The 25,550-nt window shown below is 36.7% G+C and overlaps 2 protein-coding genes across 3 annotated transcripts; both read right to left on the bottom strand.

The window, feature by feature from the left end:
• Positions 1 to 78: 78 nt before the first annotated feature.
• LOC107597825 (RING finger protein unkempt homolog) lies at positions 79 to 14,558 on the bottom strand. The gene is made up of 15 exons (XM_016289019.1): positions 14,310 to 14,558; positions 11,693 to 11,902; positions 11,435 to 11,611; positions 10,706 to 10,836; positions 10,472 to 10,607; positions 9,308 to 9,425; positions 8,447 to 8,531; positions 8,048 to 8,271; positions 7,225 to 7,290; positions 6,966 to 7,134; positions 3,229 to 3,327; positions 2,930 to 3,115; positions 2,489 to 2,673; positions 1,413 to 1,673; positions 79 to 433 (listed from the first exon to the last, which is right to left on the bottom strand). The coding sequence occupies exons 1-15, from the start codon at positions 14,459 to 14,461 to the stop codon at positions 272 to 274; spliced, it is 2,361 nt and encodes a 786-aa protein (XP_016144505.1). The 5' UTR covers positions 14,462 to 14,558; the 3' UTR covers positions 79 to 271.
• A 1,245-nt stretch (positions 14,559 to 15,803) lies between these two features.
• On the bottom strand, positions 15,804 to 24,188 carry LOC107597839 (uncharacterized). 2 transcript variants are annotated; one of them, XM_016289031.1, is made up of 16 exons: positions 24,005 to 24,188; positions 21,387 to 21,491; positions 20,799 to 20,874; positions 20,256 to 20,412; positions 20,139 to 20,184; positions 19,995 to 20,053; positions 19,857 to 19,892; positions 19,710 to 19,762; positions 19,339 to 19,471; positions 17,203 to 17,420; positions 17,057 to 17,102; positions 16,862 to 16,927; positions 16,699 to 16,758; positions 16,530 to 16,618; positions 16,133 to 16,227; positions 15,804 to 16,012 (listed from the first exon to the last, which is right to left on the bottom strand). In XM_016289031.1, the coding sequence occupies exons 1-16, from the start codon at positions 24,039 to 24,041 to the stop codon at positions 15,978 to 15,980; spliced, it is 1,311 nt and encodes a 436-aa protein (XP_016144517.1). In that variant the 5' UTR covers positions 24,042 to 24,188; the 3' UTR covers positions 15,804 to 15,977. The 2 variants fall into 2 exon arrangements, with proteins under 2 accessions (XP_016144517.1, XP_016144518.1); XM_016289032.1 differs by lacking the exons at positions 20,139 to 20,184; positions 21,387 to 21,491; positions 24,005 to 24,188.
• Positions 24,189 to 25,550: the final 1,362 nt, after the last annotated feature.

The following is a 25,550-nucleotide window of genomic DNA, read 5'->3' as shown; positions in this document are numbered from 1 at the left end:
TTTTAAATATAATGGTCCCATTGAGGTTTAGAACTGACTGCATGCTAATGTAAAGGATATGGCATGACGTGTCTTATTGATATGGTCAATATTAATCAAACTAGATCATATTTATCAATTAAGTCTCAGCTTTTAGCTAAGATAAGGCTTTGGGCTCTGTAGGTTACATTTAGCCGTAGTTGTAATGGGAATTTGAGTGTGTGAAAATGTGAATGAGATCCAGTGAGGGGTCAGGGTTTGTGTCTAGTGTGTGGATTATAGCAGATTAGGATTATGACTGCGGGATATTCATGCTCTGCTGGTGTTCGGTGCACAGCGGGCATTCTGTCGAGGCTGCGCATCGATCGCAATGCAGGCCATGTTGGCATGGCAACGTCACTGATCCCATCTCATCACAGGATACACAATATAATCTCTGCTTCCTGAACACAGCCTGAAAGAAGAGAGAAGAGAGATTCAATGCAATCCAACATGTCTTAATCTAATTGAGCTCTATTGGTACATCAAATTATTAGGTGAACCTCAAAGAAATGTCAAGGTCATATTTTACCAGAATCAAAAGGAAAAAAAGAAAGAAATTACACTTTTTTTATTAGCAAATGAACCTTATTTTTTAGAAAGTAATATTATTTCCATTACAATGAAACACATTTCCCCTCTTTCATTAAAAATTATTTATATTTAATCTTTAAAAATTACTACATTTTAAAGCACAATTTCAAGTAAATGTCACGGTAATTTTGTTGTTCAGAGCAAAAAAAATACAAATTAATTATACTTAAAAGCTATACATTTGTAAATTTACTGTAAATCAGCCTAAAATTAAAAATGACTTAAAAAAAAAAAAAGCATAATGTATTTTTCTATAATATAATATAATAAAGCAATGCCTAGGTTATATATTACCAGAATCAAATTATTTTTTTTTTTACATTTCTTATTAGGAAAGGAATCATATTTAAAACCCCCCCCCCCCCAATTATAAATAATTGTAATTTAATTACAAATATTTTAAAGCACAATTGCAAGTAAGATTAATATTAAATAGAAATGTATATATAATAAATTATAAATGGTAATATATTAGAAATTGTAATTATATAAATATTATATTTAATATAAATTGTAATATAGTGGGTAACACTTTACAATAAGGTTGCATTAGTTAACATTAGTTAATGCATTAACTAATATTAACTAATGGGACCTTATTGGGAAGTGTTACCATATAATGCAATATAATACAATAATATTTTTATATTAAATAATATAAATAATTAGCATAAAAGTTTCAATCTCTTAATGATATAAATATCAATTATTATTTCTCTTCCTTTGATTTTTGAATGAAATAAAACCCAGACATTTCATGACAGTTTGATCAGGGGATTTATCAGTTGTGCGTGCATTACCTGTTCTACAGTGCGCAAGCAGGAGCAGATCTGTGCCTGCAGGCTGCAGATGGAGCTCAGTGGAAGTCTGTGCAGTAACTGTAGCTGGTGAAGCTGGAGATGTGGGTTTTCTGCGTGCCGTAGGCTCTCTAGCGCCTCCTCCAGGAAAGCGGCTTGCTGTTGCGCCTCCACTTCAGCCTGCCGCACTCGCTCCGCCTCCATACCCAGCTGCCCCGCCAAGAGACGAGCGTCCTCTGCGTCTGCTTTTAAAACCGCCAATGACTGCGGCAGGTAACAGAAAACATACGGTCAAAACACTAGCCATACTACAGGTCAACAAATAATTTGATTGAATTTATTAGTAACTATGTTATGAGTGGATTCTGTCCTCGAGAAATGCAAAAATATACTATTTGAAATGTATTTGAAATTTAAATAAACATATTGAAATTTGAAGTTTCATTTCACCTGACCCTGAGCAGACACATTTTTAGGTGACATTTACATGAGATGTGTTCCAAAACAGAATGCAATATAATTTAAAGAAATATTGCTGACGTAAAGTAACAAAATAATAATGATAAAAATATTTACATGCGATTATGTATTTTTATTATTTCTAAATAAACATAAAACATGCATTATAGATTTTACATAATATAATATAATTTGTTATTACTATGTAATCAGTATATTACTATGTATTTTGTATTATTTGTTTTATTATTGTTCAAATATTATATATTAAAAATAAATAATATAGGTTGTTCAGAAATCAGTATATTAACATATGACCTCCCAGCGCCTAATTATTCAGAAACTTGATGAACAAGCCTGAAATATGTAGTATGGATAGCAAATCATAATATTTCCATATAAAAGTCTTACAGATACAGAACCAATGTCATCCTGATTCATTTCTAAGAATCAGAAAAGGGTGGAAAATGAGAAGGTCATGGAAAACTAGGTGTTTTTGGCAGAAGAAACCCTGACTAACATTTGTATTTTTGTAAAAAAAAAAAAAAATTGTAAAAGTGGGAAATGTGGTTCTGCATCCTTTCACATAAACGCACACACAAACACAGATGGAGTCTGACCTGAGCCATCTGTCTCCAGCTGTGGTCCCAGTGTTTCAGCACCCTGTGTGCCTCCTCCACTTCCTGTTTGAGACGTGACGCCTCGGTGTACATGCTCCCTGTGGAAAGCAGGGCAGGAGGGGTACCTGGCGAACTTTGGCCTGTCGGAAAATGTTCCCAAATACTGCTGCTCATGCCATTTAAACCTACAAAAACAAAACAAAGCTATCATGTTTGATTGGATCTGCCACACAATCTATCCAGTTCATTACAGCAAAACAACACTGCTTTGTATTAAAAAGACAACTGGTAATTGTCTAGAAGCTCTAAACTAATTCTAATAGAGACTGCGTAAATATGGAAAGAAATATTACACTCTATTAAGCACTCTATTCACCAGCACAAACCCTAATTTGTCGTTAAAATAGAGCTGACATTAAAATGAATGAAAATAACACAAACCTAAAGAACCATGGGAGGTCCCCAAAAAGCTGCTCTCTGATTGGCTGGGTTGTGGCAACTGTGCAGAGAGGAATGGAGAGTGGTGGGCTCTGATTGGTGGAGAAGGCGAGGGCGATCTGTAAGGGGAGGGGCTACTGAGGGAGCCAGGAATGTTAACAGGTGCTGAACTCTGTAACTGACTGCCTCCTGAGGAAAACCATCACAAAAACAGACTGAAGATGAATGTCGATGCTGAATTTTATGACACTACAGTTTACAACAGAATCTTTTTTTGATAAGACTGTAAACTCGTCACCAACCCAACATGAGGCCCATGCTGGGTAAAGCTGAACTCTCCAGACTTTTCTCAAAAGCTGAGACTCCGAAGTCATTCAGGTCTAGATCATCCAATGCAGACTCTAGTCAAAAGCAGAAACAGACACTGTTTTAAAAAATACAGACGTCTTACGTCATTCTATTTAACAGTAAAGCTCAATTATGTATATTTTTACACATAATTATAAACAAATTAATATAACATTGACATTTTGTGTTAGAAGAAATATAGAAGAAAATTAAACTCATCTGGAATGACATGAGGGTGAGAAAATAATCATATTTGATATTCTTTGTAAGTGGGAAAACTTGAAAAATCAGCAGTGTATCAAATACTTATTTGCCCCACTGTATAGGGCCAGATTTACTATCAGCTTGTGCCAGTGCAGACCCTCATTTGGCATTAAAAACTACTGTCAGGATTTACTAAAGACACGCAGTGGGAAATTAGCGCTGAAAAGGCATGGTTATTTTTATGCACCGTTATTTTTGCGACTCTCCTTATTGAATATGCATTTTAGGGGAGGAGAATATTTAAATGAATCATGCAACGCGATTTACTAAGATTTGCGCTCGTCAGTTCACTGGTATTTGTGGCATTATTTAATGCTCCCAAAAAAAGCATGTCTCTTAAAGCAGGCGGTAATTTGCGCTGCTCTTGGTAGATTGCGCTGGTCATTATGGAAATGAGATGTTGCATCTGTGTTCTTTAAATGTGCACCTTGTCAATAAATCACTTGCAGAATTTTTCCCTCCCATTGGTGCTAATTTGCCCGGTTTAGTAAATCTGGCCCAAAACAAAACGGCACAAAACAAAACAAAATCTAATTTGCCCTGTTTAGTAAATCTGGCCCAAAACAAAACAAAATCTAATTTGCCCCGTTTAGTAAATCTGGCCCAAAACAAAACCTAATTTTCCCCATTTAGTAAATCTGGTCCAAAACAAAACAAAACAAAACCTAATTTTCCCCGTTTAGTAAATCTGGCCCAAAACAAAACAAAACAAAACCTAATTTGCCCCGTTTAGTAAACCTGGCCCAAAACAAAACAAAACAAAACCTAATTTGCCCCGTTTAGTAAATCTGGCCCAAAACAAAACAAAACAAAACCTAATTTGCCCCGTTTAGTAAATCTGGCCCAAAACAAAACAAAACAAAACCTAATTTGCCCCTTTTAGTAAATCTGGCCTAAAACAAAACAAAACAAAACCTAATTTGCCCCGTTTAGTAAATCTGGCCCAAAACAAAACAAAACCTAATTTGCCCCGTTTAGAAAATCGGGCCCAAAACAAAACAAAACCTAATTTGCCCCGTTTAGAAAATCGGGCCCAAAACAAAACAAAACCTAATTTGCCCCGTTTAGAAAATCGGGCCCAAAACAAAACAAAACCTAATTTGCCCCGTTTAGAAAATCGGGCCCAAAACAAAACAAAACCTAATTTGCCCCGTTTAGAAAATCGGGCCCAAAACAAAACAAAACCTAATTTGCCCCGTTTAGAAAATCGGGCCCAAAACAAAACAAAACCTAATTTGCCCCGTTTAGAAAATCGGGCCCAAAACAAAACAAAACCTAATTTGCCCCGTTTAGAAAATCGGGCCCAAAACAAAACAAAACCTAATTTGCCCCGTTTAGAAAATCGGGCCCAAAACAAAACAAAACCTAATTTGCCCCGTTTAGAAAATCGGGCCCAAAACAAAACAAAACCTAATTTGCCCCGTTTAGAAAATCGGGCCCAAAACAAAACAAAACCTAATTTGCCCCGTTTAGAAAATCGGGCCCAAAACAAAACAAAACCTAATTTGCCCCGTTTAGAAAATCGGGCCCAAAACAAAACAAAACCTAATTTGCCCCGTTTAGAAAATCGGGCCCAAAACAAAACAAAACCTAATTTGCCCCGTTTAGAAAATCGGGCCCAAAACAAAACAAAACCTAATTTGCCCCGTTTAGAAAATCGGGCCCAAAACAAAACAAAACCTAATTTGCCCCGTTTAGAAAATCGGGCCCAAAACAAAACAAAACCTAATTTGCCCCGTTTAGAAAATCGGGCCCAAAACAAAACAAAACCTAATTTGCCCCGTTTAGAAAATCGGGCCCAAAACAAAACAAAACCTAATTTGCCCCGTTTAGAAAATCGGGCCCAAAACAAAACAAAACCTAATTTGCCCCGTTTAGAAAATCGGGCCCAAAACAAAACAAAACCTAATTTGCCCCGTTTAGAAAATCGGGCCCAAAACAAAACAAAACCTAATTTGCCCCGTTTAGAAAATCGGGCCCAAAACAAAACAAAACCTAATTTGCCCCGTTTAGAAAATCGGGCCCAAAACAAAACAAAACCTAATTTGCCCCGTTTAGAAAATCGGGCCCAAAACAAAACAAAACCTAATTTGCCCCGTTTAGAAAATCGGGCCCAAAACAAAACAAAACCTAATTTGCCCCGTTTAGAAAATCGGGCCCAAAACAAAACAAAACCTAATTTGCCCCGTTTAGAAAATCGGGCCCAAAACAAAACAAAACCTAATTTGCCCCGTTTAGAAAATCGGGCCCAAAACAAAACAAAACCTAATTTGCCCCGTTTAGAAAATCGGGCCCAAAACAAAACAAAACCTAATTTGCCCCGTTTAGAAAATCGGGCCCAAAACAAAACAAAACCTAATTTGCCCCGTTTAGAAAATCGGGCCCAAAACAAAACAAAACCTAATTTGCCCCGTTTAGAAAATCGGGCCCAAAACAAAACAAAACCTAATTTGCCCCGTTTAGAAAATCGGGCCCAAAACAAAACAAAACCTAATTTGCCCCGTTTAGAAAATCGGGCCCAAAACAAAACAAAACCTAATTTGCCCCGTTTAGAAAATCGGGCCCAAAACAAAACAAAACCTAATTTGCCCCGTTTAGAAAATCGGGCCCAAAACAAAACAAAACCTAATTTGCCCCGTTTAGAAAATCGGGCCCAAAACAAAACAAAACCTAATTTGCCCCGTTTAGAAAATCGGGCCCAAAACAAAACAAAACCTAATTTGCCCCGTTTAGAAAATCGGGCCCAAAACAAAACAAAACCTAATTTGCCCCGTTTAGAAAATCGGGCCCAAAACAAAACAAAACCTAATTTGCCCCGTTTAGAAAATCGGGCCCAAAACAAAACAAAACCTAATTTGCCCCGTTTAGAAAATCGGGCCCAAAACAAAACAAAACCTAATTTGCCCCGTTTAGAAAATCGGGCCCAAAACAAAACAAAACCTAATTTGCCCCGTTTAGAAAATCGGGCCCAAAACAAAACAAAACCTAATTTGCCCCGTTTAGAAAATCGGGCCCAAAACAAAACAAAACCTAATTTGCCCCGTTTAGAAAATCGGGCCCAAAACAAAACAAAACCTAATTTGCCCCGTTTAGAAAATCGGGCCCAAAACAAAACAAAACCTAATTTGCCCCGTTTAGAAAATCGGGCCCAAAACAAAACAAAACCTAATTTGCCCCGTTTAGAAAATCGGGCCCAAAACAAAACAAAACCTAATTTGCCCCGTTTAGAAAATCGGGCCCAAAACAAAACAAAACCTAATTTGCCCCGTTTAGAAAATCGGGCCCAAAACAAAACAAAACCTAATTTGCCCCGTTTAGAAAATCGGGCCCAAAACAAAACAAAACCTAATTTGCCCCGTTTAGAAAATCGGGCCCAAAACAAAACAAAAAATAGTTATTTTTATGGGATGAACCATCTCCCACTCACCCACTACAGACTCCACTGTGTCACTTGTAGGGTAGAATGGAAGAGCATTGGCGTTCATGCCTGAAGACGGGCCGGGGGGTGCAGGGCTGGGTGGGGTGGCTGCCAGACTGGAAGGTATGCTGGAGGACATACTGAGAGGACTGCCGACAGGCAGAAACACCAACAAATCCTGAAAACACACAACATGGAATAATGCAAAAGGTGCTTGGCCTATTTGTAATTTTCATTCATGTCTGGTTTGAATCAGTAGCTTCAGTACCTGTTTGCTGTGCATGGATGAAATGTCTCTGCTGCGCTGTTCCATTGAAAAACTTCTATGTCTGGCCTGTATGAAAAATATGAAAGTTAATAAACAAAAGACTTGTTTTTCATTTTATGGATATTTTTGGGGCTTATGTTCATTTGTATGTCAGCTATAAATCCTTGGTCCAGGAATTCAATTCATTCAAAAGTCATTCAAAATAAGATTTTGTTTTAAGTTTTACTTTATAAAGAGATGCAATAACATTTAAAAAGTTTGGGGTCAGCAATATTTTTTTATTTATTAATTAATACTCGGCAAGGATGCATTAAACTGATCAAAATGACACTAAAAGTAGTCAGTGTTACAAAAGATTGCAAATAAAAGCTGTTCTTTTGAACTTGAACTATTAATTCAAAGAATCCTGAAAAGAAAGAAAAAACATTACAGTCTCCACAAAAATATTAAACAGAACAACTGTTTTCAATATTGATCATGTTTTTCGAGCATCAAATCTGCATATTAAAATGATTTCTGAGGAATCGTGTGACACTGAAGACTGGAGTAACGGCTTCTGAAAATTCAGCTTTGTCATTACAGGAATAAATTACATTTTTAAATATATTAAAATAGAAAATTGTTATTTTGAAACTGCATGTTAATTCTATCCAATTAAATATAAAAAAAAAAAACGCAACTTTAGAGATTTAAAGATTTAAAGACTTTTCCTAGCCTGGAATCATAAAATTCCCAGGTTTTGTATGACAATTATCTCAAAAACACAGAAGTCTTCTAACCGACGCCTTTAAATAAAAGCATTAATAAAGTGTTATTGCTATACCTGGTCTTCCCTCTCAAACCCAGGGGCTTTCCCATAACCCCCCTCTCCTCCTGGACAGGCATCAAGACTGGAGGACTCCTCAAAAAGAACCCTTCCCAGCAGCCCTTCCTCTGTGGTGGCACTCAGCCCACTCTGATTGAAGTCTTCTAAGAAAGCAGAGCAGGAAGATTCTAGAGGAGGTGAACTGCATTGTGCGGCCAGCTGCTCATCACTGACAGTCACTTCTGTGAAACAAAACAGAAACAACACACAATCATCACCTTCACATTTACAATAAATTGGTATCTATTGGATAAGTTACCATGCAAGATTGGAGAACATCCAATACAATGTAGAGTCTAAATGGCATCATCACATGATAACTTTGCATGTGATGTGATTAACAAAATGTAAGCTTACTTTCTAAATGAGCAAAAGCACAGAACGGCCCTCTCGGACAGTTGCCACTCTGCTGAATGTCATTGCATTTTGTGGATTTGTAGATCTGTGGAGGAAAACGTTTATAATTAGATAAAATAAGAAAATATTAGTGGCGCTTGTCACTAATACTTGTCACAATATCAGGATGTTGCTGTGCTTCTAAGAGGGCCTAAAGATAACTTAAAATGACTTAAATTAAGAAAAAAAACGCTTTAAATATTTTAATATTAAAGATATTTCTTATATAAGATAGTTTTGGAACCTGGAAAAGTCATGTAAATGAATAAAACCTTAACACGTCATTTGCATTTTTAGAAAGAATATATATTGTTTGTATATATCAAGTTCTAAAATATTTTATCAGATCAAATTTGTCATGAAAAATATTCCAGTAAATCATGAATGACCGTAAGAGTCATGTCAATTAATTGGTTAAAAAGAGACGGAACCCTGAAGAACTTTCAGCTCCTAAAACTTCAATGTAGCTATTTTAATGTTATATTATTATATAAATGTTTTACTTTATAGAATTTACGAGTCTATCATTTTCTGATCCCTATACGTTTTATCCTTCGCCAGATGAAAATCTTATCATCAGGAGTAATGACGCAGGTATGACTAACATTAACACCACTAATAAGTCATGTAAAAAAAGAGCCACTTACGCAAAAGGGCCAAAAAAATAGCAACCCTAAAGAGCATCACAAACACAACATAATCCAATAGTCACTATTTTATTATATTACATCCAAGTACCATGCAAGAAAACAGATGCCCTTGTTCTTACTTAAATGCTGATGTTAAACAGAGTCCAGCCGCATTAGATTGAGTGTGAAATACCTCCGGGTGGAACTGCTGTTCTGTCCGCGTGTGGCAGTACTGACAGCTTTCTCCGCTCTCACATTTACTCGGGTCCCCCCACTCATCACTGTGCTTCACTGAGGGACATGGCAGGGCTCTTCAGGAACAAAACACAGCACCATTTAAAATGATCATGATAGAAAACGTCTGTCACCTTCCTACAAAGCAGGAAATACATTGAATTCAAATGGAAGTTTGAATACAAAGCACTCCGATTTGTCATTACTTTTTAAAGGAACAAATCATGGGGTTTCCAAACTGCAGGGGGTTTGTGAGTCCATAAAAATATAATTGACTAAATAATAAAATAAACCAATAAATAATGTTAAAATGCATCTACATAAAATACACTAACAAAGATGAAATAGTTGTATTGTTGACCTGCAAGTCATGTGACAATTAACTGATATCAGATAACAAGACCACACAAAATTTATAGAAATATTAACCTTTGGTAAATATTTTAGGTTAAAGAGGTTCTGCTGAGCAAAAGTTTAGGAATCTGGAAATAAAGTAACTGTCAAGATCCAAAAAGAACTAAAAACGGCTTTGACAATACTTACTTTCCCCCCCCTCCCCACAAAAAGCTACCACATGACTTCAGAACATTTGGAATATGTGACCCTGGAGCACAAAACCAGTCATAAGTCGCACGGTGATATTTGTAGCAATAGCCAACAATTAATTGTATGGGTCAAAATTATCGATTTTTCTTTTATGCCAAAAATCATTAGGATATAAAGTAAAGATCATGTCCCATGAAAATATTTTGGAAATTTCCTACCATAAATTTATCAAAACTTAATTTTTGATTAGTAATATGCATTACTATGAATTAGGACAACTTTAAAGGCGATTTTCTCAATATTTTGATTTTTTTATAAATAGTTGTATCTCAGCCAAATATTGTCCTATCCCAACAAACCATACATCAGTGGAAAGCTTATTTATTCATATTTCAGATGTATAAATGTATATGATGTTTAAATCTCAATTTAAAAAAATTGACCCTTGGTCCAGGGTAACATATAGTGTGCAAGTTGTTTTTGTCCCTTTTGGTCACTGTTGGGGACTGTTGTTGTATAAAAATGATCTGCATAAGATAGTTTGTGTTCTACTGAAAGAAGTATTTGTTATACAGACCTGTATTTGTGTTTGTGAGGGCTCCGCCTGCGGTCTTTGCTGTTGTGATAGTAGGGACATGCATAGCCCTGACGGCACAAGCGGGGAGGTTTTTTGCAAAGCTCAGTCTTGTAGTGGGAGAGCACGAAACTATTGTCTGCATGAGGAGAAATGAGCACAGAACGGCATGATGAAGAATGACATATGCATATAGTGTAGGTTCATTTTAATGTCATGTGGAGAGGTTGCTTTCACCTTGCCAGCGTGGATCTTCACTCAGGGTCTTTTCTATGAGTGCAGTGCTGGCCACGACTCCTGACTGCCCTTCTCCAGATGTTCCCTCAACCAATCCAGTAGCAGACTGGGCTTCTAACACCTGAACCTCTCTTAACAAGGCATTAAAAATACAAATGTCAATCCCAAGGGAAAATATCCACAATGAACAACACTGTTCAAAATTTTAGAATCAGTATGATTGTTTTTTAAATGAATATGTTTATTCAGCAAAGATGCAATCATCAAAGAATTCTGAAAAAAATATATATCACTGTTTTTTCCAAAAACATTAAGACACACAACTGTTTTCAACATTGATAATAATAAGATTTTTTTTCTTGAGCAGCAAATCAGCATATCATGTGACACTGAAGAAAAATTCTGCTTTGCATCACAGGAATATATTACATTTGAAAATATACTAAAATAGAAAACGGTTATTTTTAATTGTTATAGTATTTCACAGTATTACTGTTTTTACTGTATTTTTGCTCAAATAAATGCAGCCTTGGTGAGTAATATAAATGATTCTTTCAAAAACATTATAAAAATCGTATCGACTCTAAACTACTGAACATTAGTGCATCATGATAATAAATGCAATTTAATTCATGACTTCAATTAAAGATGACTCTTTTGTGTCCCACAGAAAAGAAATGATATAAGTTTGGAATGACATGGTGAATTTTAAATTTGAAAACTGTCTACCTGATGTCATAGACGGGGCTACGGAGGTCATGGGAGCCGTGAGCAAAGGCACAGTGAGGGCCGTTCTTACTGCAGTGGCCCTTCCCATCAGTCTCGTGGATACAGGAACCTGTCTTATAGTACCGCAGGTGATACCGCCTCTCTGTGTCTCCAGCTGTCCGGTGCAGAAATGGACACCTGGCAGTACATAGATAAAGAAAGGCATTAGTATAAATTCAGACAATGTGACTTAAAAAAGGAGTTTGTGCTGGTTCTTACTCATCTCCGTCGGGACATGTCCCCGTGCCCTCGTCGTATTTAACACAGTACACATCAGGACTGTAATTAAACGTTCCATCTCGTTTGCGAATCGGCCTCCGTCGTCTCTGGTTCAGGAAGTGCCAGTGGAAGCAGGTGAAGGGCCGGTGCTGGGTGCACTTGTGCTGCACAAATAAGAGACACTGCTCTGTCCTAAACTCTTTCAGATACCTGAACACAGATAGAGAGACAGGAAGAGTAATGAAGAGTAAATGGTTTAATGGCAAAACTAACAAAACACTGAATGAAAGCATATTTGGACACCATTAGCTCACAGGTGCCCAATCCTGTTCCTGGAGCTCTACCATCCTTCAAAGCTCAGCTTCAGCCCTGGTCAAATGCACCTGAACCAGCTAATTATATGTGTTATGTTCTGTCATGGTTATGACCTGTTTCAGGAATCATGAAAATTATAGTGGGGGAAAAAAACAGATCAGGCATTTTACTGTTGTCATTTACAAGAACGAGGCTACAGAAATTAATTTTAAAATCTTAAAATGTCATGGAAATGTTTATAGTCAAAATATTGTTAACTAGGGGAAGTTATGGCATAATGGTTAGAGAGTCGGACTCGTAACCCAAAGGTTGTGGGTTCGAGTCTCGTACCGGCAGGGATTGTAGGTGGGGGGAGTGAATGTACAGCGCTCTCTTCCACCTTCAATACCACGACTGAGATGCCCTTGAGCAACCCCCAACTGCTCCCCAGGCGCCGCAGCAAAAATGGCTGCCCACTGCTCCGGGTGTGTGTTCACAGTGTGTGTGTGTGTTCACTGCTGTGTGTGTGCACGAAGGTTGGGACAAATGCAGAGCACTAATTCTGAGTATGGGTCACCATACTTGGCCACATGTCACTTTCACTTCACTTTTTTTAGTTATGCTCATCTATATGATACTACTACTATAAAATTATTTAAAAAAAATGTTTACCCAGAAATCACGAATGACTGGATTGTCTTAGAACATCATTTGTTATGTTAATTTTGGTTCTATATTTGGTTCTATATTTAACTGGCTCTGTGTAAGTGCAAAAACTCGTTACAAGCAACGGAAAAGTCACAGAAATCATAGATGTAGGCTAACAAAATTCAAGAATATTTTTTCAAAACATGTCAATGGCCATAATGGAAATATATATATTTTTTTTTAAACAGAAAATATTTTCACCATTTTTTTTAATTCGTTTTTTTATTATGTCTATATAGGCTTTTTATTAAGTTTTATTTTTATTTATTTTGAGTTATTTCAGTACTTCAACATACAAAATGGAAATGAAATAATATATATATATATATTTAATGTATTTATATATATGTGTGTGGCTGTACATACACATATGTAGTTGTTTTTAGGTGTTTGGCTTAGTGTTATGTTAGAATCATTATTATACTCATACCTTTTTGTTCTTTTAATATTTTTGAATTGTTTTTAGCTTTATTTTTATTTTTATTTTTTTCATTTAAATGTTTTAGTTTTGAATTGTTGTTGTATGCATTTGTCATTTTTATTTAATTTATTTCATTTTCTAATGTGTGTGTAAATATATATATATATAGTATTTATAGAGTTTTAGCTTTTAGTTTTAATTACTTTTTCTTATTTGTAAGTCGCTTTGGATAAAAGCGTCTGCTAAATGACTAAAAAAAAAAAAGTAAAAATAAAATATTTAAAAAATGTCAGAGATGCCCTTTGATTTGCCCTCTCATATCATATCACAAGAGAGGGGGGGAAAGAAATAAAAACATCCCAGTGAAGCATATTTGCATTTGTTTGTGCATTGGAATGTAGAGAACATAAAGGGATTTACAAATGTAATTTGTAATACAATATAGGTAGATATATGTGTGTGTGTGTGTGTGTGTGTGTATAATATATACACACCTTGCTACGTGTACTGCGTTAGACTAACCGAGACTTGTCATTTGCACTTATATATTGTTGCTCTTTTGTTAGTTTTGACTGCTTCTATTGTTCTCATTTGTAAGTCGCTTTGGATAAAAGCATCTGCTAAATGACTAAATGTAAATCACAGTAATGCAACATTTACTTTTCATGGCCCTCAGTCAAGTTTGATTTTTGGCCCTTGGTGGTAAAACTTTGGGTGCCTCTGGTCTATAGTGATGATAAGGTTGTTGTTTTTTTTAGAAAAATCACTATAAAATATGTGTCTCCGATCCTTATACAGCAACGAACGACTGGACAAAGGCAAATTCACTGATCAAAAAGTGTGGGCACCCAGTTCCGTGGTGCTTCATGAGAGATCTCGATAGATGTAACTTTAAAAATGATTTCACGATGGCATTATAGACTAATGTAGCGCTGTGTAGTTTGCATTCTTTATTGTGTTTACAAATCACCAGAGCTCTTGCCAGGATGCTCAAGTGCATCTTTCAAAACATCTTATCAATGCAATGCATGCAAACAATCGCACTAACTGTTACTAGGCCTCTATAAAACACAGCTCTTGATCAGCTCATCACAGCCACAAAAACGCATCAGAGGCGTGTAAAATCGCTGATGCATGAAATATATGTGATTTGCATGAGTGATCAGGTGGGTGTAAAGGTGTTTCGCTACGTACGTGTAGTGCTGGGGTTTCTCGGGCTGTGCGTGCAGCACGTTAGCGGGGGACGTCGTGCCACCTGCCGAGGGTGAGGAGCAGGAGGAGGACGATGAAGGTCCCAGGTTGGCCGCGGCACCCGAAGAACCAGCCTGAGATGGTGCTTTCGACATGATTTATCAAATTATGGCCATCAAACAATTTAATATTGGGAGAGCTGCGAAATCCGCATTCTTTTTCGATGTGCGCATGCGCCAGATCTGGCGAGGAGGAAATTCCGGGCCATTGTGACGACGTCGTAGTAGGGAGAGAATCGGTTCTTTTGAACAGTTCGATTCGAACGCCGCTCGGACCAATTCAGTTCAATGCGTGCACGACTCGTTGCGTGAACTGATTCATTAAAAAGAGTCAAGTTAAAAAAAAGACTCGTTCACTAAACGAACCTTGCTACGGCATAGGAGAGTGAAGTTAGAGATAACGAACAGAGGTAAATCCCCAATTTAAGAGCGAGGTGTGCTTCAAATTCAAAGTCGCGACTCGCAGATAAAGGTCTCCAAACGTGATAGTGATTTCTTAATGATAAAAACATAACACTTAAGGATGTTTGTCCGTGCTATGCTTTTTATTTTTACACTTGATGATTTGAGAATATTCTTAAGAACATTTTGTGCTCAATGAAAGCAAGAACATCTGTCCTTTTGTTTATTTGAGTTTACCTGCTCAATACATCTGCATTTACATATTTGACCCTGGACCACAAATCCAGTCATAAGGGTCAATTTCTCAAATTGAGATTTATACATCATATAATAAATAAGCTTTCCACTGATGTACGGTTTGTTGGGATAGGACAATATTTGACCGAGATACAACTATTTGAAAATCTGGAATCTGAGGGTGCAAAAAAAAAAATCTAAATACTGAGAAAATCGCCTTTAAAGTTGTCCAAATGAAGTTCTTAGCAATGCATATTACTAACCAAAAATTAAGTTTTGATATATTTACGGTAGGAAATTTACAAAATATCTTCATGGAGCATGATCTTTACTTAATATCCTAATGATTTTTGGCATAAAAGAAAAATCGATAATTTTGACCCATACAATGTATTGTTGGCTATTGTTACAAATATACCCGTGCTACTTATGACTGGTTTTGTGGTCCAGAGTCACATATAGTATTTGATTAGAGACTAATGGTAGTGGATAATTATTGTTTTTTAATGGTAGTGGAGAATGGTAAATTTATTGTATTCATACTATAACATTTTCCTTTATTGTGCTTATAAAAATGTTTAAAACCTTGTGTATTTACAAGTTTAAATGCAAAAATACATAAATCAAAATTACAACATGTTTGGACACCAATGTGTCCATATAATTTAATGGTGATTTCAATTTCTTGTTTGTTTTAAGTGTTTCATAATATTTGTGTATTGTATGTGTGGGGCATAAATTCTTGTAAAAAAAAAGAGACTCAGTATTTCATGTATTTCTATCAAAACAACACTGCACAAATACAGGATATTACAATAAGGTTTTATCGATCATATACAGTGTACTATTAATACAAACGATAAACTATATATTGTTATAATATAGAATATATAACAATGCAATATATGCATTGTGCTCAAAAACACCTGATGCACACTTCAGAAGATGTCCAGTCCACTCAAGTTCTGAATTTTCATACAAACCATTCTGTATGTTTGAACCCAGCGGCTGTGGCGATAAAAAAAAAAAAAACGGTACAAATGATATTAATTACTTCCAAAATTATTAGGACTTGACATAATTATTTCATTACATCAATACTGTGAATGAAAGTGGTTTCACACTCACCTATACGGTTAACAATCTCTTCACACTCACTACTTGTGGCAGCCTGTAGGACCACACAACAGAAGCCTGACTGTTTGCCTGCTTGCGGTGAATCTCTGAAACCAATTACATGGTTAGTACTGAAAACACAAAGCCTGGAAGAAATGTCACTAATAAGCAAATGGAATGCAGATAAACCAGTCTCATAACCTGTCTGCCATTTATTCAAACTCCAGCACCATATCAAATTCTGAAAGCTAGTACTGAAAACTAGAGTTTTAACTGAAAGAGAGTTTCATATCTGAGAGAAACATTGGACATTTCAAGAAAGAAAGCTTAGCATAAAACAGCATGCCATGCATTTAATTTGAATGACTTGAATCAACATCTATCTACAACATTTTCTCAAAATACTTACAGTACACAAAAAGCAAAAATGGTTAAATCAGGTTGGCTTCCAAACCTCCCAACACATGATATCTCAGGGAAATGGTGTTGAAACAGCTCCTGATCAAAAGGAGAAACTTTGGCTTAAAATGACTCACCTTTAACCTAAGTTATTTGTTTTTATATTGAAAAACACAAACCTGCTTATTTGACTTATCTATGCAGGTAAGATGAGTCTCCTTTATATCCAGCAGTACTTCCTATATGACAAAATCAAAAAGCATGCATGATATATTAATTAGGTCTTAAAATTAGCTTACATATCTTTCTACATAAAACTCACTTGCTCAATTGTAGATATACCTTTCTTGCCTGACTGCTCTCCAGAACCACAGGAATGACATGCTGCAGCACCTCCTTACCTCCATGCTTAAACAAAAATAGCATTCATATTCAATAATCACATGCTTTAGGATCACATACTGACTCAAAAATACACATGCATGGATTAAAGTGAAACGAGCACCATAAAGAGAGATGTTTACACAACTACTGTACCATTCCTATGTTTGCTTTTCCTAAGAGGTGCACACCGTACAGGATCCTGTTAATGAAACACGATCAAACAGTTACAGGCTGGGGCTGTATATGGTATTTGTGACTAATACAATTGCAAACATACATGAAATCTTTATTGAGAGTACCTGCCGTCTTTCACACACTGCGTCTGCCCTCTCTTCTGACCCGCAGTTCTGTCTTGCTGAGAGGCTGGTTTTGGGCCAAACCGAAGTGAGGGTTTTTCTTGTTTGAGCTGCCGTAAGTGTTTGACCAGTGGCTGATAGATAGACCCATCTTCTCCTCTCCAACGTATCAAGTGAATGGAAAGGGGCTGACTCTTCAGCTTAGACAGAACCACACCTGCCTTTGGATGGGAAAAGTGTTAGTTAGATATTGAGCTCTATAGTTAGTTTTTTCCCCACATTTTTCACAGATCTCTTCTTCTTTATTGCTGATGTAAATTTAAGTAAAACAGATTTTCAAAAAGAAAAAATGTAGGGTGGAGACTTGGTTCTATACAACAGTTGTTGATTGGATGTAGGCAGATCTGAATGTGAGCTTGCAGTTGACTGTAATTTTGTTGTTTCAAAATTTCTGTGAAATTTTGAGACAAATTAGGCCCATTGTCTATGGTCGATTGTGTGGCGATGTATGAAGCACAGCTCACATAGAAGTCACTTTCAAACTAAGTAGTTTTCTGTTGGTCAATGCTGTGAATCTGTGTGACAAACTTCAACTTGTTTTGAAACCTGAATTTTGACACATTCTGCCCTCACGCGAAATTCCCAATTGCGTGGATTCCTACTGAAATGACTGCTTTTCACCTGTAAAATTTCGCCAAACAATGTTAAATGTGAGTGCACTTATAGAAAAGGCTGTGGTTTAAGTGGACAGGAAATGAAACATAAGCATGGATGAATCATTCACAATAGATCTGGTGAATTTCCATTTCTTTAAAGGGGTCATAGGATGCTACATGCACTTTAACATGTAGTTTGAACTGAAATGTGTGTTGGCAGTGTGTGTGCACAACCACCCTATAATGATAAAAATCCACCCAGTGTTTTTTTTTTTAAAATCTGGTTAAATGTTTTCCCCTTTCTCAAATCGAGCCGATCTCAGATGCCTGTCTGTATGACGTCACACAGACAGGCCCCTCCCACGATAGTTTGATTGACAGTAGCGTTTCAGCACAGACTGGACTGGTGTCTTAGACCCGCTCTGAGTGAGCCGTCATCAGTCCGCCATTGTTTCACCGCCGGAGCAGATGTAGACAAGAATGACTCCTAAGCGATTGAGGTGTTCTGTTGTTGGATGTAATAATGAACATAGCACTCGTCATTTACTCCCGACATCTGAGCCGCTGAACTCGCAGTGGATTACATTGTTTCTGAAGGGAATGTGCCCCGATCTACATAAACGCGTCTATGTTCACGCAAATCATTCATGATCCAGCTTCAGCTACAGAAGAAGTGAGTATAATGTTTTGTAATGAATCTTTGTAAATCGCCTTTCCTAATAACGTGCTAATTAGCAAGTTTCACGATGAATGCAGCTAAAGTAAACAGTCTCTCTGAGAGCAGCTCGGAGCAGAGCTCATTAACATTTAAAGGAAAATGCTACAAAACTGCTTGCTCTGAAAAGAGCTGTTTTTGACAGGGTAAAAAAGGTGTTGTTTTACACTACCATTGAGAAATTTTAACCAAACTATGTTGCAGACTTTTCATTAAGACCCTAAAGAATCATATCAACTTGTGGAAAATGGGCATCCGATGACCCCTTTAAAACTTTAAGAAAGCTGCTGCAAATGAGATTTGAGCGCTACAACTTAAATTCTGGTCTGTTTGTCACATAAGCTATTGTGTGTCTTCAGAATATAGCGCACGAATTGCATGACTATTTTTAATGGTACTTTAATAATGATTTTTTTTTTTTGTCATTTCAGGAGCTGTGCAGTTTATTTGATCATCCACTTTGTGGAAAACAGCAGCTCGGGCATTGTACCTAACATCCTTTTTATGTTTCCCAGAGGAAAGAAAACAAAATGATGACAAAACTGTAATTTTTGTGTGAAGTTGGGAACTATTCCTGTCAGGGGCCATATCTTGTGATGAATAAGTCTTAGAATAAGCAAACACAATGAAGCTTATCACGATTATATAATCAGTTCAGGCAAAGCAGATAACAGAGTACACAAATATAAAGCTGTCTCTAGGATTCATTTATGATGGTATGTTGGGTCATGCAGGACAACACATTTTATGGGAAAGATTACTTCTGACCTGCCCATTGCTAGCATTCCTCAGTGATATCCCATTAATTTCATCAATGATGTCACCAGGCTCGGCAAACATATCCACCTGAGCTTGACTACCCTGAAGCAGGTCCAGTAGAAAGACGCGTCCTTCTAGGTACCTTTAAAAAGAAAGGTTATTAAAATATGCGATATGAACAGAAATACTGATTTGGAATCTTTGCTATTAATTCTAGAAAATCGAAAACTTGCAATGTGTGTTAAGCATGATTTTTTTTCAACACAGAGAGCAAACAGGTGATCAGAATGTGTGCACAAATAATTTTTTTAGAAAAACTGGCCAAAATGACATGAACAAATGCAGCATTCAGAATTGAAAAGACATGCCAACATGCTAACCTGAGCACCATCCCCAGCTCTCGACAGGGAACAGCTTCATAGATTTGACACACCTAAAACACAAGCAAGGTTTGCAACATGCAATTCAGCATGACCTCTTCATGCACATACAGGTAAATCAAATACCTAAGAACATTAAGATCGTACCGGAAGCAGCCAGCTTTCATCCAAGAAGCTGCAGTTCTGAGATTAAAGTCACAAATTGAAAGTTTCTAGTAAGAAATGAAGATCTCAAACTCAGCACAATGAAGCACATAGCAAATGCAGGGGACAAGCAGTTCATACCTCAATACTGATCTTAAAGTTCATTTCTGACAGCACCATAGACAGCGATAGAAACGGTTCTGTTTGGAGATATTTGAGACAGTAATTACAGCAAAACAACCAGTATATAACTGCTAAAGTATCTTGGCCAAATAAAAAACTTACCAACAATCTCCTCATTTCTCAGAATAGCAACATTAGGGCAATACCACTGTGAAGAAAGGAAATTATGTTGATTGTCTGTAAAAACAATTTTCAATCATCACTTGAGTGTCTACTAACCTCGATGACTCTGTTTGTGTGCAGCAGGTGTTTTACGACATTTCCCAGAGTTCTCCTCATCAGCATGAGCCGTATGAAGAAGCGTCCTCGACCTTGAGAGGTGATGAGTTTGCTGCAGGCTGTGGTCTGCTGCACAGCCAAAGAAACTGAACTCAACCTTCAGGAGCACACAGAACATTCTGATCAGACAGACCACATTTAGATGCATTTTCTGTTCCATTTTCAGCAAATCTGCGGTTGTGATTAATCAAAAGATGTTATTTTTTAAATATAAAAACAAGGAGACATACATTAGCGTCCAAAAGTATGAGAGTTAAAATGCATTTGGCATTTTTATAATTTAATATATAGTTTTATTGTAATTACCAGCATAACAATTAGGGAATGCCAAAAACAACAATTTCAGAAATTAACTATTTTTTTTATTTATATTACTCAATAATGTATCGTTCTTTTTTATTCTTTGTCGTAATTTAAGTTAGACTTTTAAACCTATGTTATGTTACGCTAAAAATGAGAAGCAATAAGTGCATAATGACTCACCTGCCACATGTGTCGTGGTGTAGAAGCTGTTCAAAACAATGCCAGTAATCTCTATGTGCCAAACTGAGAACAGGCTCTAAAAACATGAATGATTAATGTTCATTATGTAATAAACATAGTGTCACATGCATACACTTTAATTTGCTTGCATACTAAAATTTTAACTAATATTAAAATGAAAAAAAAAACTGTACTGTTTCAAAATATTCATAAAAACAATCTCAGTGATACTAAAATAACAGACTTGGTGCTTCTCCTTTACTATCTTGTCCAACTTACACTTTAGGTTTATAAAGAAATGCTTACGTTGATAGTTTATGTTTGTGTACAAAACTAATTTGAAGCACTGAATCATTGCATGCATAAAATCATGAGAAACATAAACTAAGTTAAGTGCATCCAAACATCTATTGTATATTGTCAATATAGACATCCTTATTATCTGTAAACTGTAACGTGTATGGATATTCCCACAGTGTGTGCCAGGTGTAATGACGGCTCTTATTTGAGTGTTTGTACTGTGTTTGCTGCTGACAGATGATGATGTGCAGGTGTACAGGAGAGTGCGTGTTGGTGTGTGGAGCTCACGCTGTAGTCCCTTTCGCAGTATAAGTTCCAGGAGCTCACAGCAGGATGCCAGGTGTGGGTTGGAGTCAGTCACAGTGCCTTCCGATTTCAAATTCAGAATGCACACTGGGAATAAACATTCGGACGATGGTTAATGGTTAGTTTTCTGTTTTTAATCACAAGATATTATGTAATGTAGGTGGAATAGAACTTGCTTCATTAACCCACACCAAAACAGCACACACTGGCATACTTGGTTGCCCTGGAGCTCACCAAGGCTCTGTGTGTCTTTTGTTTACCCCAGAAGTATAGCGGCCGTTCCTTCTGAGCTGCTTTTTAATTGTCAGTAAATGTGCACATGTATCAAGCAGATGTATTTTGCTGTTGCATCATGTCTCACTTGCTCTTTAGCATCCAACACCATGAGCATCACATTTACACATATAAAGGTGTGGTCACATTAGCAAAAAAGGTCTATTATCAACTGTGTATTGATGCATGGAGAGAAGTCGCTTTCAAACCAAGCAGCTTTCTATTGGTGAATGCACAAATTTGCTTGAACAACAAGCTAAATCTGCATGGGGATTTTTCGCTCTCATTTACAACTCTAGATCGCTTGGATTTCTATAAAATTTTGCACATGAAATTTCACAGAGCAATGGTAAATGTGACCCCACCTTAAAAGGTGTATAAAAACAGCTAGATGGAGAGTACTAGTCAGGGGTGCATTTCCCAAAAGCATCGTTAGCTAACTATGGTTGTTAGTTCCATTGAACTCTATTGGTAACGACGGAACATGCGACTATACTTGTTTTTGGGAAACGCACCCTAGGCACAGAATCTGTGAGGGATAGCTGTCTCTGAAATCGAATACTTCTCTACAATATTGTGCGAAAAACAGTACGCCAAAAGAGTTGTATGTCAGAATTAATTTGAAAAACAGTAGGTGAAAAGTACCTGGATGACCTAATGCAGTGGTTCTTAAACTTTTTATACCAAGTACCACCTCAGAAAATATTTGACTCTCCAAGTACCACTATAATGACCAGCAATAAAATACAGTAGCGTAGTTGGCCTAACTATTCAACTACAGCTCTGCATAGTTAAAAAATGAGGCAGTTTTATTATTCCTAATAAGAATATTTATTGTTGTCAGCCACTTTAACATTGTAAATCCACAGGTTGAACATTAACACTGCACTGTGCTTACAAACAAGTAAATAAAAAAACTTAAATAATGATTAAATTAAAATGTGTTGTACCTAAAAGTAAAAAAAAAACTGTATTGTACTTAATGCACTTAAAGACTGGTTGCCCACTGAAGCTAAGCAGGACTGAGCCTGGTCAGTACCTGGATGGGAGACCTCCTGGGAAAACTAGGTTGCTGCTGGAAGAGGTGTTAGTGAGGCCAGCAGTCGGTGCTCCCCCTGTGGTCTGTGTGGGTCCTAACACCCCAGTGTAGGGACGGGGACACTACACTGTCAACAAGCACCGTCCTTCGGATGAGACGTTAAACCGAGGTCCTGACTCTCTGTGGTCATGAAAAATCCCAGGATGTCTTTCGAAAAGAGTAGAGGTGTGACCTCGGCATCCTGGCCAAATTTGCCCATTGGCCTCTGATCATCATGGCCTCCTAACAATCCCCATATCTACTGATTGGCTTCATCACTCTGTCTCCTCTCCCCCAATAAGCTGGTGTGTGGTGGGCGCTCTGGCGCACTATGGCTGCCGTCGCATCATCCAGGTGGATGCTGCACACTGGTGGTGGATGAGGAGATACCCCCTGACAATGTAAAGCGCTTTGAGTGCCTAGAAAAGCGCTATATAAATGTAATGAATTATATTATTATTAATGCAAAAAAAAAAAAAAACTTAACTCAAATAAAGAATAAGTTAAAATGTATTGTGCTTTAACATTAATTTATAATTAATTTAGTGATTCCTCTGCGTACCACTAGTGGTACTCCTACCACACTTTGAGAACCATTGACCTAAGGTCATTGTTTTTTTTGGTTTTTTTTCTGGCATGCTTTCCTTCAAGTGGAAATAGAAAACCTGAAATGTTGCTGGAGTGGAGTGATTATAGAACGTTTTTGTTCCAGACCGGTTTGTTGTGTTAATCGGTTTGGAGGAATATTAATAATTATTATTATTTGTTTATAGAACTGTTGTATAAAAGGTATTACATAGCGAGTTTAGCAACAGTTCTACTGAAATGTTAAACTGCTGTGGCCTCGTGCTGATATAGCCTACTGCTTAAATCCTCATTTATTACCATGGCAAAAGTATGCATACTCATACTCAATAGACACATGCTGTTTTTATTAAATAAAATGTTAGTTTAGCATATTTCGTTCCCGTGATTTACACACAAACAAAACATGTTGCAAATATTGCAAATGACCCTGTCTCTTCTACATAGAGCAGCAATTTAAAAATCGCTTCCAATCATCAAAACGGCTTGTCTGAGTGCGCAAAACAAGTATGCTAGCTATCTCTATCTACCAGCAGGCACTGCTAACCGAGCAGCAAACCTGTCATCTTCAGCTGCGTGACCAGAACAACTGAGCAGTAAAACAGCACATCGAGGGTCAGGTACTACCTGAAGTGTATGATAACATATAGGATGTGAAACGTACCTTTAAGTGTTTCGAGAAGCGGGTCTTTTGCAGGCATTATTGTGAATGCGCATATTCCGCGACATCCATCCAGTTTCACTGAAAGCAAATAGGCTACTAATAACCTCTCATCAAAGGTTTGTTTTCTCAAGGTTGGTTCATGAGTGAAATGTGAAGCACATTGGTGACACCTGTCAGAAATGTACATTAGTCAGTCTCTACCGCCCCTTTGTGAACCCATATGATATGATGGTGATGAAGGTGATGAAGATGATGGTGGCGCCCTCTCTATTAATTCAATAAATCAACTCGACAGATACTGTAGGCTATAGTCGCTCCCAGAAGACTTCAAAACATTATTCAAACTGTGGAAGAATAATAATTTTTAAAAAAAGTATAAAAATACAAATAAAGAAATAACAACTAAACCACAATATAGCGTACTGTAGTATATAATAAAGCATTTTTTTTCTTTTTTTACTTGTCTAATAATATCCACTAGTGTAGGCTATAGATTCATTTTTTTCAACACGTTTCCATCACATCGTATTAAGTAGCCTATTGAGTTCAGAAATGTTACATTTTAGACTTGAATAAATAAATGAAATGGCAAGCTCCACTGTCCATGTTATTTGCTAATTATTATTTGGAAATGATGCACAATAAAACATTCTGTTCACAAATTTACCATTATTTATGTATGCCTGCAGGAAACTGGCCCTCTAACACTATGGCATTATATATATATATATATATATATATATATATATATATATATATATAGTCAGTTTTCCTCAGATTTTGAAGGAGACAACAGTGCAGAGATTAATTGAATGTTGAAATGTTCTGTTTTATTTAGAGCTTTCATTAAAATGGTGGCGTCATTATGAATCAGTGTATGTATAGACACAGCACATCTACAGAAGACTGCATTTCGTATTGATTCACAGCATGAGGGAATTAAAATTCATCAGCCCATAGTAGCCACTGGTTGTGATAAGTGCTTTTTGAATTACCATTTCAATTCAGAATTACCATTTACTCAATAAGTTTAAAGCTTATGTCTAGTTACCTTGGTGATAATTGTATGTTGCTGATACAGCTGGTGCACGCTACTGATTATATTTTAAATATTCAGATTTTGTCAATCTGTGAATCTGAGTTAAAGGAACAGTTTACCTGAAAATGAAAATTTGCTGAAAATGTATTCCCCCTCAGGCCATCCACGATGTGGATGAGTTTGTTTTATCATCAAAAACAGATTTAGAAAAATGTAGCATTACATCACTTGCTCACCAATGGATCCTCTGCAGTGAATGGGTGCCGTCAGAATCAGAGTCCAAACAGCTGATAAAAACATCACAGTAATTCAAGTAATCCACATGACTCCCATCAATAAATGTCTTGTAAAGTGAAAAGATGCATGTTTGTAAGAAAACAAATCCATTAAGGCATTTTAAGTTTATAAACTGTCACTTCTGGCCAAAATATCCATAATTCATAATAACGTACATCCCCTGTTGTCCTCGTCTAATTGTTTGGAAATGTTTGATATAATTGGCCAAAA

Source organism: Sinocyclocheilus grahami, unplaced genomic scaffold, assembly GCF_001515645.1.
Source record: "Sinocyclocheilus grahami isolate Dianchi unplaced genomic scaffold, SAMN03320097.WGS_v1.1 scaffold238.1, whole genome shotgun sequence".
Lineage (NCBI taxonomy): Eukaryota > Metazoa > Chordata > Actinopteri > Cypriniformes > Cyprinidae > Sinocyclocheilus > Sinocyclocheilus grahami.
The sequence above is the reverse complement of the archived record's forward strand: the minus strand, read 5'-3'. Positions and strand labels throughout refer to the sequence as shown.

Excerpts from the sequence above, each read along its gene's own strand:
- LOC107597839 (XM_016289031.1), bottom strand. The coding sequence starts at position 24,041 with ATGCCTGCAAAAGACCCGCTTCTCGAAACACTTAAAG. Across the intron at positions 20,185-20,255 it reads ACACAAACAGAGTCATCGAG|TGGTATTGCCCTAATGTTGC; the intron begins GTTAGTAGACAC and ends CTTTCTTCACAG. Across the intron at positions 16,013-16,132 it reads AGAGATTGTTAACCGTATAG|CCGCTGGGTTCAAACATACA; the intron begins GTGAGTGTGAAA and ends TTATCGCCACAG.
- LOC107597825 (XM_016289019.1), bottom strand. The coding sequence starts at position 14,461 with ATGTCGAAAGCACCATCTCAGGCTGGTTCTTCGGGTGCCGCGGCCAAC. Across the intron at positions 10,608-10,705 it reads TGAAGATCCACGCTGGCAAG|ACAATAGTTTCGTGCTCTCC; the intron begins GTGAAAGCAACC and ends CTCCTCATGCAG. Across the intron at positions 7,291-8,047 it reads GGTTTGAGAGGGAAGACCAG|GCCAGACATAGAAGTTTTTC; the intron begins GTATAGCAATAA and ends TTTTTCATACAG.